Below are 15838 nucleotides of genomic sequence, written 5' to 3'. Positions count from 1 at the left end.
CACTCTGTTGTACGGCTTCTCTCACTCATTCATCATTTTTTTGTTTTTGTCTTTGTGGATTTCTCTCTTTCTCTCTTTCTATTTCCTTTGTTTTTGTGATTCTTTCTCCCTTATTTATTTATCTATCTATTAAAATTTCAATAGATTTTTTTCTCCAATCACAAGATGGAGGATCCTTGGTGATTGATGGTGTGTTGTGTGTTTTAGGGACTTGAACGGTTTTGTGGTTGCAGAGTTGTTGTTGTGGGGGGAAATTCTTTACCAACATCAGTTGTGTTGCTCTGATGTTGTTCTTTTGTGTGAATTTGCAGTGTTGTTGTGTTTGCACTAACGGTGTCAGTTTGTGGTGGAACAGAGCTTCCTGCTTCCAGACAGTTTAACGCAAACTTGTAAATAACACCCTGGGATTGTTAATCACACTTATGAGGCCAGCAGCAGGATTACATTTGAACAAGTGTGTTCTTGCATGATAGAAGAAATGGGACCATCTATAGTAGTATAGAAATTAAAAGGAGCACACAGGAATCCATTTTAATTCATTTATAGCATACATTTTCCTTTTTCACCAGACATAAAGAAGAAGTAATAAGCAAATAAACCTGTGAATGTTTCTTCACAAGAATACGTCCTCTGTTTGGAATGAAAGCAGGAAACAAACCCAGAAATGAATCATTGTACAGCAGGAGGACAGAGTAAATATCCAGTAGTTAATGTACATAAGTGTAACGTACAATAACTACTCGTATAACAAGTGTAACTGTCTTTCAGTAATTATTAAGTATTGAACTTCTTATTTAATACATGAACTATTGGAGCCTCCTGGTTTACAATCATTTTCTCTTGTATGTGTATTGTTCCACCGACAGGCAGCTATTTTAAAACACTGACAACTAACCAGCATTCAATGTCGTCTGTCTCTTTTTACTGCCATGGTTAATGCGTCAGTGGTCAGTAAAGATGGTAAGTGAGTGACTGAGTGTGTAGAGAGTAGTTATATGAAGACCCAGTAGTGTGTCCTTCACTGTATAGGACTTCCCATAGTGTCCAGTATATAAACCCAGTAGTGATGGTTAGCTAATGTTTTCCTCCCCCAGTTAGAATAGTTTTCCTGCACTCGGATAAATAATATTCACCAAACTGAAACTGTGTCACACCCTCTTTAGTGCAAATAGAGTTCCCCAGTTTAAGAGCCACCACTTAAAGCCACACTGTTCTGCAATTTGCTTTACTAATTAGTATTTTTAGAATGAAACACAGACGAGAAACTGCTTTTAATAAATTGTGTTGGAATACCAAGTACTATACAAACAAGGAAAACAGTATTCAGCCATAGTTACTGATTGAAAATACATTTATTCCTTTCAACAACTGCTGTTTCCAAGGTCACAAGTAAAACCTAAATTCTCAACTCTGATGAGACGTCCATAACATACTCAGAAAAATAAATTTAAACGTCTGCAGTTCTAAGTAAAAGTTTTAGGCACTAAAAAAGAGTGAGGATGTGTTTAAAACTAATGTCATGTACATTAAAACATTTTGTGGGGGGTGGGATACATCTTACTGATGTTAATGAATATGTTTTGGGTCATTGTAGAGCTGCAGAATACATGTTCAACTGATCACACTGTTGGTATCATGGCAGATGTTTAGTTTTCCCTCCATCAAAGTGCCTTAAACATTTGCTCAGTGCCGTTCAACTGGGCAAATTTAATCTGCAGAGGAAGATCATGTGATATGAAAGAAAACTCCAGAAAAGATTAGTTTCAAGGTCATAAATTGACGTGACGTTATTTGGAAACTGAGCGAGGAGATTATTTGACTTTAATTTACTATTTCAGTTGCTACACGTTGATTAGAAATGTTTATTTTCAAATCTCCTTCTATGGAAAGTGGTTTCACAAACCAGACCAAACTGCAGCGTCTGGGCTCAACAAACATCGTGGAAACAAGTCCGTGGTGTAATCATAGTTTTAACAGATCCGTCCACACTCCAGAGAAACGTGTACAGTAATCTTTATTCCGTCCCGGGTCTAATCTCTAACATCAACTTTATCCTGACTTGGTTTGAAGTGATGTTAAAATGCTGCTTCTCCTCACCAGGCTCCGTCTCTAGAGGATTTCAGTCACCTCCCCCCCGAGCAGAGGAGGAAGAGGCTGCAGCAGAGGATCGACGAACTCAACAAAGAGCTCCAGAAAGAGATGGATCAGAGGTAAGACGCTCGGCAGTAATTCCACACGCGGACCAAACCCTTAAAGGAACTCTATGTAACTTTGACTGAGCACCAGCGCCCCCTGCAGCTGCACATGGTAATTAATTTTCCTACTCACTGAACTGAAACACAACTGAAGGCAGATATTACCCATGATCCCCGGCTTCCTGAACCAGAAAAGCTGCTTCTGTAACAAATCCACTGAACTCTGTCTCTTTATATTTTAAAAGTTTCCTGCTGATTATTCGAGATAAACTCTGTTTTTTTTAATAACTTCTAAGTCTTTTTTAACCTCACAGCATGTTTGTGTGTTTCTGTCAGAGATGCCCTGAACAAGATGAAGGACGTGTACGAGAAGAACCCACAGATGGGAGACCCCATCAGCCTGCAACCTAAAATATCAGAGACCATTTGTAACATGGAGAAACTGCGCTCGGAACTCCACAAAAATGAGGTAAAGAAGAGAGACGCTGGATTCAAATGTTGTTTTTCTTAAAGAGCATTATTTGAATTCTATTCATATGCAGGTTCTGGCATCTTGTGGTGATAATAGCACCACCTCCTGGTCAAAAATGCAAAAGATACTCATGTGGTGTGAATGATGGTGTAATTAAAATATATACTTGAATGTGGTCATGTGCGTTTTCCCTGTTGACAGAGTTGGTTATCTGAGGTGGAGGGAAAGCAGAGCTCCAGAGGAGACCGAAGACACAGCGCCGACAATCACCATCAAACCCCTCAAGGCAGAGAAAGGTAGAAGTATTTCAAAACAAGCCCTGCTACTCAGGATCGTAACTTCAGTAGTCACATACGAATGAGTAGCAGAGCCGTATCTCACACTCACTCCTTCTTCCTGTTACCCATCAGCCCTGAGGGCAGCTACACAGACGACACCAGTCAGGAGCATCACACGCCTCACCCCCGCCCCAGTCCCGCAAAGCCCGGGAACCCCAACCCCAACCCTGACCCTCACGAGTTTGACGATGAATTTGATGACGACGACCCGATGCCTGTCATCGGACACTGCAAAGCGCTGTACTCTTTTGGCGGTAAGAACAAAGGGCTTAGAGTGTCGGTGCAATATCATCCTCTACTGTACTGTACCGAGAAGTTTGAGACCATCTCACTGTGCTATGATTGGTTCATAGGTCAGAACGAGGGGACGCTGGTGATGGCAGAAGATGAGGTAATGTCAACTCATTTTTGGACTCATTTAGTATTTAACTAAAAGCCCCGTGTGATGTATTTTGAAAATTCTTCTTCTGTTGTAATTGCTGCAGACGGGAGACAAGATCCTGTCAAATCTAACCAGAACAAACCTGATTATTCAAATTGTTCAATCTGCCTAATTGTCCTACAAATAAATGTAATACAAATCTATGTAATATAATAAATTTAAGTGAGGACAATTCACACTGTTAGAAGAATTGTTCTTTTATAGATTTGGACCTGGCCAGGCTATTGTTTATATTAATGTGGTTAGAAAACAGATATGACTGTGGTATTTATCTTCTTATCAAACTCTCCTTAATAAAGCGAAAAACACATTTCACAAACTGTTTTGATCGGTCGTCAACAATAACCTTATTAACCGACTAACTTAACAAATGATTTGTATTAATTTGATCTCATTGCTCGTAGGTGTTGTACATCATCGAGGAGGACAAAGGCGACGGCTGGACGAGGGCGAGGAAGCAGAGCGGCGAGGAGGGCTACGTCCCCACCTCCTACGTAGAAATCACCATGGAGAAAAACAGCAAAGGTGCTGTCACCTACATCTGACTCCCACACTGTCCTCCGACCTCTGCTCCATCCCTCTGTCATTCTCTCCATCTCCGCTTTCTCCTCCTCCACATAACACTACAAAGGAAAAAAAAAAAAGACAGCATCTAAACACCTGCATGGACACTCATCTCTTTCTTTTGTCCTGGTTTCCATCCCACCTCTTTATCCCTCTGTCTCTTTATACGTCTGTCATCCTCCTCTCGTATGCGTGGGACTGTTTCAGAGGTGAGCGTGTGAGCACGGAGACAAATGGAAGAAGCTACTTGATGGTGTTTGTCTTGTGTTCGAGGCATTTCTCTGTTCGTGTGTAACCGATGTCTCCACTGCTGTTGTGTGAGCCCCGTGTCGAGGCGTCACCGCTTCCTGTCGATCAAAGTGCTTCAGATTGTTTAATGTAATATATTAGAGACTATTTTTTATTTGTATCCAATCTTTTAATTGTTCTTTCTGAAACTCCCTGATTTTAAGCTCATTTAAGTGTCGACATAATTTGAAATGAAAAACTTTAAGCTGTTCGTGTGTGTGTGTGTGTGTGTGTGTGTGTGTGTGTGTGTGTGTGTGTGTGTGTGTGTGTGTGTGTGTGTGTGTGTGTGTGTGTGTGTGTGTGCGCGTGCGCGTCTATACATGCATTTGTGTTTTGTTTTTAATCAGTGCCATCACACTTAAGGTGGTATTACACTAACAGAGGTTTGTCTGGTTTCAGTGCAGTTTTCTTACAGACTCCAACTGTAGAGAGAAAAGTTTTTAACTGGTCGTTGACAAAAGTCTTTTGAGATTAATTCAGAAATTCAGAGAAGAGTTGAAAACACTAAAACCAACAATGTGTTTTTCTCATTTGTTTTCCATGAGGAAAATCCACCATTCATGTATCCGCCACTTAAACAACTGCAATTTGCATCAGATCTGATGTCGTCTTGTGACCCACAATCACAGGCTCTAGACTCTGAGTAAACAGTTGATGTAAAGAGACGTTTCTTTTCCCAGATGACTCAACAATTCACAAGGAAAATGGAGAAACGAGGGAAAAGATAGATATGTTTTCTATCTCCCATAAATCATCCGGTGACCTCTTTAGATTATTTTTGGATTCTGTGAGATCCAAACAAAATAAACTCCCTGGTTGGAAACTGCCCTCGTGAGTATTTACAGCAGCAGGATGGTTTCTGTAGGATTAAATAAATCTAAAGTGCTGATGAAGAAACGGTGACATGCTGCAGTGAATTTAATGTGTATATGAATACTACATTGTTGGTTTTGGTCTTTTCATGGGAGTTGATCCACCCACTTCTTCTATTCTCCTGTGAAATCATACCCAGCCGTTCAAAGCCTAAGGAAAATGATTTTAGTTCTTAGACTTTTTACAGGATTGTTTTAATTAAATATTTAAATTTGATGTAATTCTGGTTATTCTTGGTCATTGTTTGAGTCACTGATTAAAGAAACAGCTCTGACACTTTTCTATTGACGTCCATGATGATATTAATCTTCAAAACCTTTTAAATTCATCTCTTTAGTTCCAGTTATTTGGTCCGAATCAGAGTGAGAATATCCTGGATTTCAGTGAAACGGCCGTAAGGTGTGTCAGACGTCTGTTCTTCTTCAGGTCCTCTCAGACAAATAAAGACAGAGAGCAGGAGGAGGAGGAGGAGGAAGATGCTCTAATGACATGAACAGACACAATCTGCAGGATTCTTCAAATGTTTTCGATTTTTTTTCTTCCTTTGTCCAATTTCTGAATCATTTCTCCTGATGGAAAACGCTGAGGTCTTTCAGACTTAAACACAGTCTGTCTCTGTGACCCCTGTTATTCTGTTGAAACTTAAATCTGGTGTGTGTGTGTGTGTGTGTGTGTGTGTGTGTGTGTGTGTGTGTGTGTGTGTGTGTGTGTGTGTGTGTGTGTGTGTGTGTGTGTGTGTGTGTGTGTGTGTGTGTGTGTGTGTGTGTGTGTGTTAGTAACTGGCCCTCTCCTCTATGTGACCGCAGGTTCCTGAGGGCTGCAGGGTGGCCGGGCGATTTGATTGGCTGGTGGAGGGCTCACGGTGATTGCTGATTAATGGTGGTGCGGGTACACGAGGAAGAGAGAGAAATAGGAGGGGGAAAAGAGAGAGGGGGGTGGAAGAGAGGGGAAGTGGGCTGGGAGGGAGGTTTGCATGTCTGCATGCTCGCATGTAGTTCGGGAGGAGGAAGGGAGGGTTGTACCGAACGTAGAAGATCCCGAAGCCATAAGCTGGCAATGATTTACAGTATTTATGATCTTACAGTTGGATCCTAACAGGAGAAGAGCTGTCAGACCAGGAAGTGATCACAAGCTCCATCTATTTGGTGACGATGCTAATGATGCAATATCCCAGCTACTCTGTCCCCAGGGGAACGTCATTCATGTAGTTATTAAGTAAATGGACCTTGTGATGACCTCTGTCAAGCTCGTGAGGATTTCTCACTTCTCGTAAATTGTTTGGATAATTTCTGACCCCCTTTTTAGATTTTCCATACTTTCCCCAAATCCGACTCCCAACACAAACTTTACCTCTGAACTTTCAGTTGAAACCAGTTCAACTTCAAACTCAGCATATCAGAGTTTTTTTTCATTAACTTTCAGGCTCAGGTTCGCTCACAGCATCAAACTAACAGAATCAGTGCTGCTCCGCTCCGACTCACTCCCGTCATCATCGTCGTCAGTCTTTGTCTGTGCTCTGTTGGTGATGTCTGCCTGAGCCACTCTGCTCCTCATGCCTGTCCTCACTCATCCAGTCGCATGTTGTTAACGTGTCATTATCAAACATGAGCAGGTGACCTTCACTGCACCTTCCTGTGTGTGTGTGTAACGTTGTTGAATGTTGAATGCCTTATCGTCATGATGTCTTCATGCACCTCCAGCATGAGTTTGGGTAAATCAGATACTCCTTAGTCAGATAGCAGGACTATCAGGTGCAAACAGGACCTCTCTCCTCCTCCTCCTCCTCCTGCTCCTCCTCCTCTTTCTCCTTCTTTTCCCACCTTTCCTCCTCTCTCCTGTGGTTGTAATTCAACCAGCCGACCAGCAGGCGGCAGTCTCTCTTCACCAAAACCGGACTGAGCCCCTTTTTTTTTTTTTACCATCATCGAACAAACAAGCGGAAGCTCCGGGACGTTGCAGGTCAGATTCTGCCTTAAAATCTCACCTTGTGTTTTTGTTTTTGTGTGGAGGGATTTTTCCACACACACACACACATCTGGATGTGTCTGCCGCTTGACTACATCTCCCATCAGGCACCTGGGCTCAGCCCCTCGTATCAGTGAGGGGACTCAGCTTCATCTACATGAAAAAGTTTTTCTCATTTCATCGGTTGTATTTGTGAATGTGACGACACGCACGCATGCATCAAAACACGTGTACGCACATATAGGGAACGCCAGTCACATCAGAAACACCATTTGGCTTCCCGTACACTTTAAGCTGTGTGCACGTGTGTGTGTTACATGTGTGTTACATGTGTGACGTTAGTTTTTACCATTGAATGATTTGTACATATTAACATCTCTTATGTCAAGTTGAATGTGTTTCCATGGTGACTGTTTTTAGGTTGATTGACACTCTTCATGAGACGAAAAGGTTTGAATGGAACCGATGCACTTTGCCCTTAAGTACTACAGCAAATGAATCTGATTATAAATGAGCGAGTGAATAGATGAATGTGCGATAAAGTGTGATCTTTATGAATGAAGCTAAAAAAAAAAAAAAGAAGCAGCGTAGAGTAATTCTCTCTTTTGAAATGGTTTTATACTCGTTTTCTAACTTGTCAGAAAACTTCCTTTGCATGATTTTCTATAGATTCTCATTTTTAACCACTCACCGTTTCTGTTCAAACAAAATGACTCGAAGTTTCACTTGGTTTTGATGATTATTTAAGACAATAAGCCAGCAGCTCTCAGAGCAGCGCGTGGCCAGGCCGGAGGTGTACCCTGTGTTTCTTGGATGAAGCTGTGAAATGTACAGAGCGATGCTGTAGATGTTGTTACTTGAACTTTCCCCCCCGGTTTCACGACTCCACATTTCCTCCACTGTCCGTGACCTTTCCTCTATTGGACATTAAAGGGGTATTTCAGAGATTTCAGTATTTCACCAGTGAGAGAACAACAAGTAATAACTTCACTTTTAGCTCCTAAAGTGGCTCAAACTCCAAATTTGAAGGATTTGTTAGGACTTAACTTCGAGTAAATTAAATTTTGATGTGTAGAAACTTAGGTCGAGTCCCTGACGTCCTTCTGCTGATTTGGATTTAAATTTATCGGGGAAGCAAAATGGCAGTTTGCTCAGTTTTTAATGGTGAAATCTTTTAAACAAGTACAAAGATCCATCAATGCTTTTTGTTTCATGTACAAATCTGATTTCATAAATGGCTCCAGCTAATTATTTTACATCATTAATTAATCCATTAGAAAATGTATTGTTCTCATCTATAAAACTTCAGATGTCTTGTCCTGATGTTACTAAAGCAATTACCATTACTACAATTACTATTGATTTATTATTTTTCTAATTGTTTGGTCAATGAAATAATGATTAATATCAGAATCTTAACGAGTCCAAGGCAACGTCTTCCAGTTTCTAGTTTTGTTGAATAAACAAAAAAAATCCAAAACCCAAAGATTTTTCACTTAACTCAGAGAGAAACAGTGAATCTTTGCATTTTAAGAAGCTGGAGCAAGTGAATGTTTTTAATTTACTCTCAAACTTAATGATAAATTATTTCAGTACTAAAACCAATACTCTGCTTGTTATCGTAATTGTAAATGTGCACTAAGGCGAAGAGGACCGTCCTCTGACGGTGACACAAGAACAAAAACATCTTCTTCACGTCAGATGAGTGTTTGCGTTGCCGTCTGTTAAACTCAGTAAACGATACGAACTGTTAAAGAGACATTTCACTCCCAAGTTTTCCTCCGAAGACGTCTCGAAGTGAACTGTCCCTTTAACCGAAGCTGTCGGTGACACGGCAGCTTTGAAAATGACCAAAAAATCTCATTCACAGGTAATTTTCTTAACCATTATTATGCCTATAAACACTGAGCTGCGTATTATAATAGCCGCTGTTGTTTAATCCTGAATATTATGCAGAAATAAGTAATAACAAATCAGCTTTGACATGTTAAATATGCTAAAGGTTCATTCTTGTACAAACAGTTCTCTACTGAAACCTCCGCCAAGCTACTGTGAGCGTGCTGCTGTTTCTCGTCCAGCAAAATAAAAGCCCACGTGTTCTTCACATTCCTCCTCGTTTCTAACTCCGATCGTCAAGCATGAAAATAAACTTCAACCTCTTTTCTGTCAACTCAAACCTTTACAGTGAATGAAAGCAGCAGGTACTGGGTGTTTCAGCCGGATATCAACACGTCTAATCCATTTAAATCTGTGTGTTTTTACCATGTTGTATATGTTTTAATAACCAATGGCAGTACTTCTCTCCATATTGTTGTGCACATGTTTTTACTTTGAATGTTGTCGGACACTTTGTGAACAAAATGCTTTTTTGTTTCTTCTTCTTCTTCTTCCAAGATATTGTTCTAATAAAATAAGCAGCAATGAAAAGTCCATTTGTTTCTGTGACGTTTTGTCGATGGATGAAGTCTTCAAGCCGAAATTCAGTGTAAAAACAACGATTTCACCTCCACAGTTCATTCGTCTTATTTATTCAATCTTAACCCCCATCGTTCATATTTAATATAAACATTAGAATTCATCAACTTCTTTTTTACAGTCTTCTACAGAAAATATGTACAGTCGATTATTAACACGCTCACGCTTCAGATATTTACAGCTTCAGTCTCATGTTTACATACGTTTTCAAATCTGCTCCTGGGCTTCTATGCACAAAGTCATGTTTATTAATGTGTGTAACTGTAAAATAAAAGATTTGAGAGAATAAAAACACGTGAAGCTCAATTTTCACATGAACGGAGAGTTTGGATTTTTTGATTCTTTGCAAGTATCTGACTTTCTGCTCCTGTGTAAATGAACCAAAGGAGATTGTATCGTAGTTCTTTGTCATCCTCTGGGTCCAAGAACACATCATTGCACCTTTTGTCTCGCTTGTTAAACCAGCAACAAACGGATCAGAGTTAAAAGCAGTTTCCAGATGTGGAGAAAAGGTTCGTTATATAGTTAAATACACCAATTAACTGAAACACAGACAGAAATATTAACCTGTGACCTTTAGTTTTTGTGCACAAGCCTGAAAATAAGTTAATTTCTTTATTAGATTCTAAACCCTGCTTTCTAATTTTAACTTTTAAACTACGAGTGAGTCTGAGAACCAAAAAGCTCCAGAGGCACCAGCATCACAGACATGTCCACTCAGCTTTTTAAAAAGAAACATGTATTATATACTTGTATAAGGCTTGTTGTACCTTCAGTGTGGAAAAGACTTCAGGCACAAGTCTTCTTTCTAAAGCTGTTGCAGTGATATGATTTGTCGAGATGGAACCAGGAGACTTTGAGCTTTAGGACAGTTTCTATATTTAAGGTGGATTTGAAAAGGCCAAATGAATAAAAAGGGTATTTATGTGTAGGAGAAATAAGAGCAAATTCATTTTTTTTAAAGGCGTTAAAATGAGTTTGACTGGCTCTCGTGTTGTTGTCGCTCTCATTGCATCAGTTCGTACGAGTTCCTCAGTGTCGAGTTCAGTGGCCGCTGGGCGTCGTACGTTTGATTCCGCCTCAGGTCGTTTGTCTTCCCTTCATCTGGTTCTTCGATCCACCTGACGTTGACCCGCTCGGCTCCGGACTGAGTGAATTCATATATTAGATTAAGGTTTGAGTTTTGGGTGGGGGCTCCAGTTTCCGTGACAACGCGGTGAGGATGAGAGTGAATTTGCTGTAGCGATCCGATTGGTTGACCGAGGCTCCGCGGCTTCCCCACAGCAGCCGCAGCTGGAAGTCTGTTTTAAAAACCTCCAGCAGGTCTTCGTCAGCCTGAAACCCTGAACACACACAAACACACGTTATAATACTCAAACATTCAACGTTTAACATCTTTACAGAACGTGTGTGACTGTTTCTACCTTGTAAGAGCTTCTGTGCGTTGGCTGTGTAGCTGTGTGTGTTGTGCGCGACGTTGCGTGCGGCCTCCAGGTGGCGCAGCATGATGTCGCAGCCCTGGTCGCTGGTCTCCCACAGTTCCCCCCCTTCAGGTGTGATTGACGGGCGCTCCATCAGGGTGAGGAGCGGCAGCAGGAGGGGGACGCAGACCCCGGGGGGAGGGGAGGCTGGAGGAGGAGGAGGAGGAGGAGGGTCAGTCACGATGATGGGTGTGATGTCAAGATGTGATTTAGGACTCTGTGACTGTGTGTGTGTGTGTGTGTGTGTGTGTGTGTGTGTGTGTTGAATACCTGTGCCCTCGTACAGGTTCTTGTAGAAAGGTTTCAGTGTCTTCTCGTAGCTGATGGCCGTCTGTGTGTAGTTCCGTCGCAGAGCCGTCCACGTTTCCTCCAGTCGGCTGATCTGCACAGAGACATCAGCAGGTTTTACACAACTCTTTCAAAACAGGGTCTTTGGATCAGTTTCCATCAAACGAGATGAGAAACAAAACCCAGATGAGGGAGTTTTCATCGGGAGTTTGTTCCAGTGTACTTATATTTGTTAATAAATAAATAAGTAATAGTATGTGATAGTATAAGTGTAGGAAATTCATGTGAGAGCTGGATGTAATTAAGAATGAAGATGGTGGGGGGATCTTATATGGTGTGTTATGGTTTGGCTGTGGCCAGGGTGTGTGTGTGTGTTACCTGCGGCAGGTCCAGAGCCTTCATCAGGGCCGTGAAAGCGAACAGGTCGCCCACCGTGTCCTTCAGCTCCAACGCCACGAGGATGATGCGATTTAACGTGGACGCCCGCTCATCCACGCTGCCCGTACATCCCAGAATATCCACGGCGACGCCTATCGCCATGGTGTGGTGTCTGAGCGAGACAGGAAGGACAAAGAGAGAGAGAGAGGAGGAGGATTATCAACACAAGATCACGTCCAGGTGTGTTTTTGTTACCGTTTTCTAATTTGATCTCTCAGAGGCTGGGGGGGGGTTTATTTCCATGACAGTACAAACAGGACGGTTCAACTGAACCTATTTGTTGAACTGTATCTATCTCAAATTTTTACTGTGAGGTTTACATGAGTAAAGATAAGAAGTAATGATTAATCTTCTTCTTTGTGCGTGTGTGTGTGTGTGTGTATAATGTGTGTTTGTTGTGTACCTTTCCATGAGGTCGAGCCTCAGCTGTCGACCGTGCGGCAGCGTCACCAGCTCCAGACCCGAGGACACGCCCATCTGACCTTTGAGCTCCGGACTCACTCCCAGTATCCTCACAACCTGCGGAACAGGAAAAGGTTTGAATTTAACACACACACACACACACACACTACCTCACATGTGTGTTCCTCTCTTGTGTGTGTGTGTGTGTGTGTGTGTGTACCTGGCAGTCGGCCATCAGCAGGTGTCTGGCGATGCTGTGGTGGTTGTGCCTGAGCAGCAGCTCCTTCGCTCTCTTCAGCACCACCATCTCCAGAGGTTTGTTCTCCGGCGGCAGGAGTCGAGATCCGAACTCTGCCGGTCTGAACATGGACTCGGTCTCCACCACCGGCCGCTGGAAACTGCTCCTCCTCCTCTTCTCCTCCCCATCCTCCTCCCTGCCTGCATCTTCCTCCTCTTCCTCGCTGGTGTTCTCTAAGGCCGCGATGGCGTGATGGTAGGAGCTTCTGTCCAGGCCTCTGCGTCCTCCCTCCTCCTCCTCCTCCTCCTCGCCGTCTCCTTCCCTCCTCAGCCTGTCCACGTAGCTGCAGAGTGGCGGCTGAAGTGCGAGGCCGTCGTCTGTGATGGAGTCTGGAGAGATCGGCTCCTCCCACTCCAGCGAGCTGCAGGACCTCAGGTCGGCGGGACTCGGCTGCAGACGCTCAGTCCGGCCCGTCACCGAGTCTGTATCCGGATAGTGAAGCCGATCAGGAGGTGAAAGGAGAGAAGAGGAGGAGCTGTGGGAAAACTTCAGAGGCTTCGCAGGAGGAGCTGAGGTGACGGAGGAGAAGAAATCACATCATTTAGAGTTGAATACTTGTGATTGATTTGCATTAATGTGACGTTAATAAAGAGTTAATCTGTAACGTCACACTAATATAGAATAAAATGAATAATACACGTACAGGAACATTATTAAAACAAGATGAACAGAAACGTGGTTTCAGACAAAAGCAGCTTTAGTGTCACAGAAAACTAATTAATTGATTGTTAATTAAGTTTTGGACATTTTTCCAATAGCAGAGAAGATTATTCTCTGATTGCATTTTCTCAAGTTATTCAGATTGAATACTTTTTGTTTAATCACATCATATAAGTGTTATCCTGTCTATTATGTTTACATATATATTATTTTATGTAAACATAATATACAGGATTACACTCGATGTGATTATTTTATATTTCCTTGTGTTTATATAGTAAATTGCTTATTTTACTTTCCCCTTTGATGCTGTAACATTTCCCCATAGTTGAGCCAATAAAGTAAGGAATGAAAAAAGTGAATGAAAAGTATTTTGCTTTGTTTTTTGAATCAGGACTTTTTAAAACTTTAAACTAAATTCATTAAATATTAAAGTCACCTCCGCTCCTCCACACAGGCGACTCCCCACACGTGGAGTCCAGAGTCGGAGACGGGAAGACGGAGGAGGACGAGTCCGTGTGGTTGCAGGAGGCGGACGAGGGGACCAGCGGCTGGAGGCAGGGCGAGCGAGGGAGTCGAGCCAGCGGCACTTTGCTGGGTTTGGGAGGCGGCTTGGGACACAGCTGGCTGTCGGAGCCTCGGATCGCCTGACCTGCAGACACACAACCACAGGGCGTCACGATGACATCAGTCGACGTGGCAACAATCTGATAAAGACTCAGTTTAGTGAAGTGAAGGGTAAACACATCCATCTGTCTTTATTTACCCTTTAAATATGAATTTGAATCAGAAAAGCAAAGAGCAGGAAAGCACGAGGTTAAATTTGATTTCCTCTCTGAAGACAAACAACAGGTTTGAGTAAATGAGACTAAACCTAAAGATCCAGCGATGGGATCTAGGATCAGAGATTCATTCAGTTCAAAGTCGGTAAAAGGAGAACATCTTTATTTTTAGCCTGATAATCAGAGTGAATTCTCTTCAGTGGCACTTGATACACGAGTCAAACAAATCAGAGATGAGTGTGTGATTAAAGTGTCGTTGATTTCTCACGTGATTTATGGGAAGAAAGGAAATTAAAAAAGGGACGACCGTCTATAATCTTATTTATATTTAGATGAAAGGGCCTTTTTCTTTTTCTTCTTCCTGCTTCTGTTTCGTTTATGGAAAGTGTACAAGTGTTTAAGTGTATTGTTTTTTTGGTTTGTTTTTTTGATTATACTGAAATGAATAAAATAAACTAATAGTTTTATAATTTCATCCTGTTGTTACCGCCAGTGAAGTCTGGGTTTTCTGTTGCTGCTATTTTTCTATCTATTCTTATTTTCAATCTTAAGTTTATTATATTTCAGGGGTTTCTCCTTTTCTTTTTGTCTAAATTATTCTGTGCCTCATGTGAAACACACTTTATTATAATAGATATAGATGTACCTGGATCTATGACATCTGGAGAATAAGTACAATTCTTTTTTTATAAGTAAAACAGCCTCTGATTATTATTTGACAGTGACTGTGCTATAACATATTCAGCTGTTATACTGTATTTAAGAAAGCCACTGATATGACGACACAGCATGTAACAAGTGGACAATATGGTTAATCTCCAGCTTGGTCCACTGACCTGCCAGAGGCTCGGCTGATCTCCGGGGGAACGAGGGGCTGAGGACCGGCTCGCTGCCCGTCCGAAACACCGGGGACTTGGGGCTGGGGAGGAGGGGGTCCGGCTGAGGCTTAGATCCTGGAAGAGGAGAGGAAAACAACAAGAGAGAAGAGTAAAGGTGAGATTGAGAAGAAGTGAATGATACAGAGGTGATCATATCATCATTTTGTACTGACCAAGAGGTAAGAAGCTTTCTGATTGGTGCGCCTTGAGGGGGCGTCGCCTCTCCTGGACCTGATTGAGACTCGCTGGTTGGCTGCCGCAGCGATCCTTCAACCTGCGTGTAGACAGAGACCAATGGATGAACACGTTTACAAATACGAATTAAACTTATTAAGAACATAACAAAGAAAGAGGAGGAGGAGGAGGAGGATGAGGAGGATGTCAGAACTGCCTCTCACATCAGTTCTCCTCTTTTATTTTCTGTTTCTTTTTTCTCTTCCATACATTCCTCTGTTTTCCTGACAGACGTGGACTCCACACATTCTCACCTCGGTCCCTCTACGTCTTACTCTGTCTCTTTATTTACAGAAGGACTCATGATACATATGGAACGTGTTTATACAACCGAGCACCTGGATGATGGATGTGGAGCTCGGGGCTGTGAGTTAAAAGCTTGGAGGGATTTAAAGGTTTGATTTAGGTCTTTTTTCAGAGTGTGAGAAGAGGAAGAGAAACTAGAAGAGGACGGAGTGAAGCTGAGTCTCCATCACTTTCATACATATTTAGTCTGTAGCTCTTTATAACTCTTTATAATTATAATTTTTGTTTTTTATCTTTTATTCATGCGTTGAAATAAATGCTCTAGAAAACAAACTGTAGCTTTGAAATAAGACAGATTGAAGCATGTTGCTGCAATTTTATGATTTTTTAAAATAATATATTGAAATATATATTATTTTTTACCACACTGTCAATTTTCATATGTCAAACTGGTGTGAACGTGTCCATCACCCACAGATCAACCAGCTTCCTGTCGTGCACCAACCTGAGCTGCCGGCT

At 41.9% G+C, this 15838-nt stretch overlaps 2 protein-coding genes across 5 annotated transcripts in view; one reads left to right on the top strand and one right to left on the bottom strand.

The window, feature by feature from the left end:
- Window positions 1-6511, top strand: part of fnbp1l (formin binding protein 1-like) — a 35381-nt gene extending 28870 nt beyond the window's left edge. For 2 of the 4 annotated variants that reach the window (XM_034584240.1, XM_034584238.1), the window contains 6 exons: window positions 2101-2210; window positions 2532-2664; window positions 2869-2963; window positions 3078-3259; window positions 3359-3396; window positions 3852-5450. In XM_034584240.1, the coding sequence (XP_034440131.1) occupies window positions 2101-2210; window positions 2532-2664; window positions 2869-2963; window positions 3078-3259; window positions 3359-3396; window positions 3852-3992 (699 nt within the window). In that variant the 3' untranslated portion in view covers window positions 3993-5450. Of the gene's footprint in view, window positions 1-2100; window positions 2211-2531; window positions 2665-2868; window positions 2964-3077; window positions 3260-3358; window positions 3397-3851; window positions 5451-5978 lie in introns of those variants that run through there. The other 2 variants (XM_034584241.1, XM_034584239.1) reach the window with 2 other exon arrangements.
- Window positions 6512-10449: 3938 nt separating this feature from the next.
- The window catches only part of bcar3 (BCAR3 adaptor protein, NSP family member), a 39170-nt gene continuing 33781 nt past the window's right edge, over window positions 10450-15838 (bottom strand). Inside the window, exons 8-17 of the mRNA XM_034584245.1 lie at window positions 15825-15838; window positions 15013-15113; window positions 14798-14914; window positions 13619-13831; window positions 12442-13028; window positions 12223-12338; window positions 11760-11931; window positions 11364-11475; window positions 11037-11240; window positions 10450-10955 (exon numbers count right to left, since the gene is read on the bottom strand). The exon at window positions 15825-15838 is cut by the window's right edge and continues 216 nt beyond it. Coding sequence (XP_034440136.1) covers window positions 10777-10955; window positions 11037-11240; window positions 11364-11475; window positions 11760-11931; window positions 12223-12338; window positions 12442-13028; window positions 13619-13831; window positions 14798-14914; window positions 15013-15113; window positions 15825-15838 — 1815 coding nt within the window. The 3' untranslated portion in view covers window positions 10450-10776. The remainder of the gene's footprint in view (window positions 10956-11036; window positions 11241-11363; window positions 11476-11759; window positions 11932-12222; window positions 12339-12441; window positions 13029-13618; window positions 13832-14797; window positions 14915-15012; window positions 15114-15824) is intronic.

The sequence above is a fragment of the Hippoglossus hippoglossus genome, chromosome 4, assembly GCF_009819705.1.
Source record: "Hippoglossus hippoglossus isolate fHipHip1 chromosome 4, fHipHip1.pri, whole genome shotgun sequence".
Lineage (NCBI taxonomy): Eukaryota > Metazoa > Chordata > Actinopteri > Pleuronectiformes > Pleuronectidae > Hippoglossus > Hippoglossus hippoglossus.
This window is presented reverse-complemented; position numbering and strand designations above follow the sequence as displayed.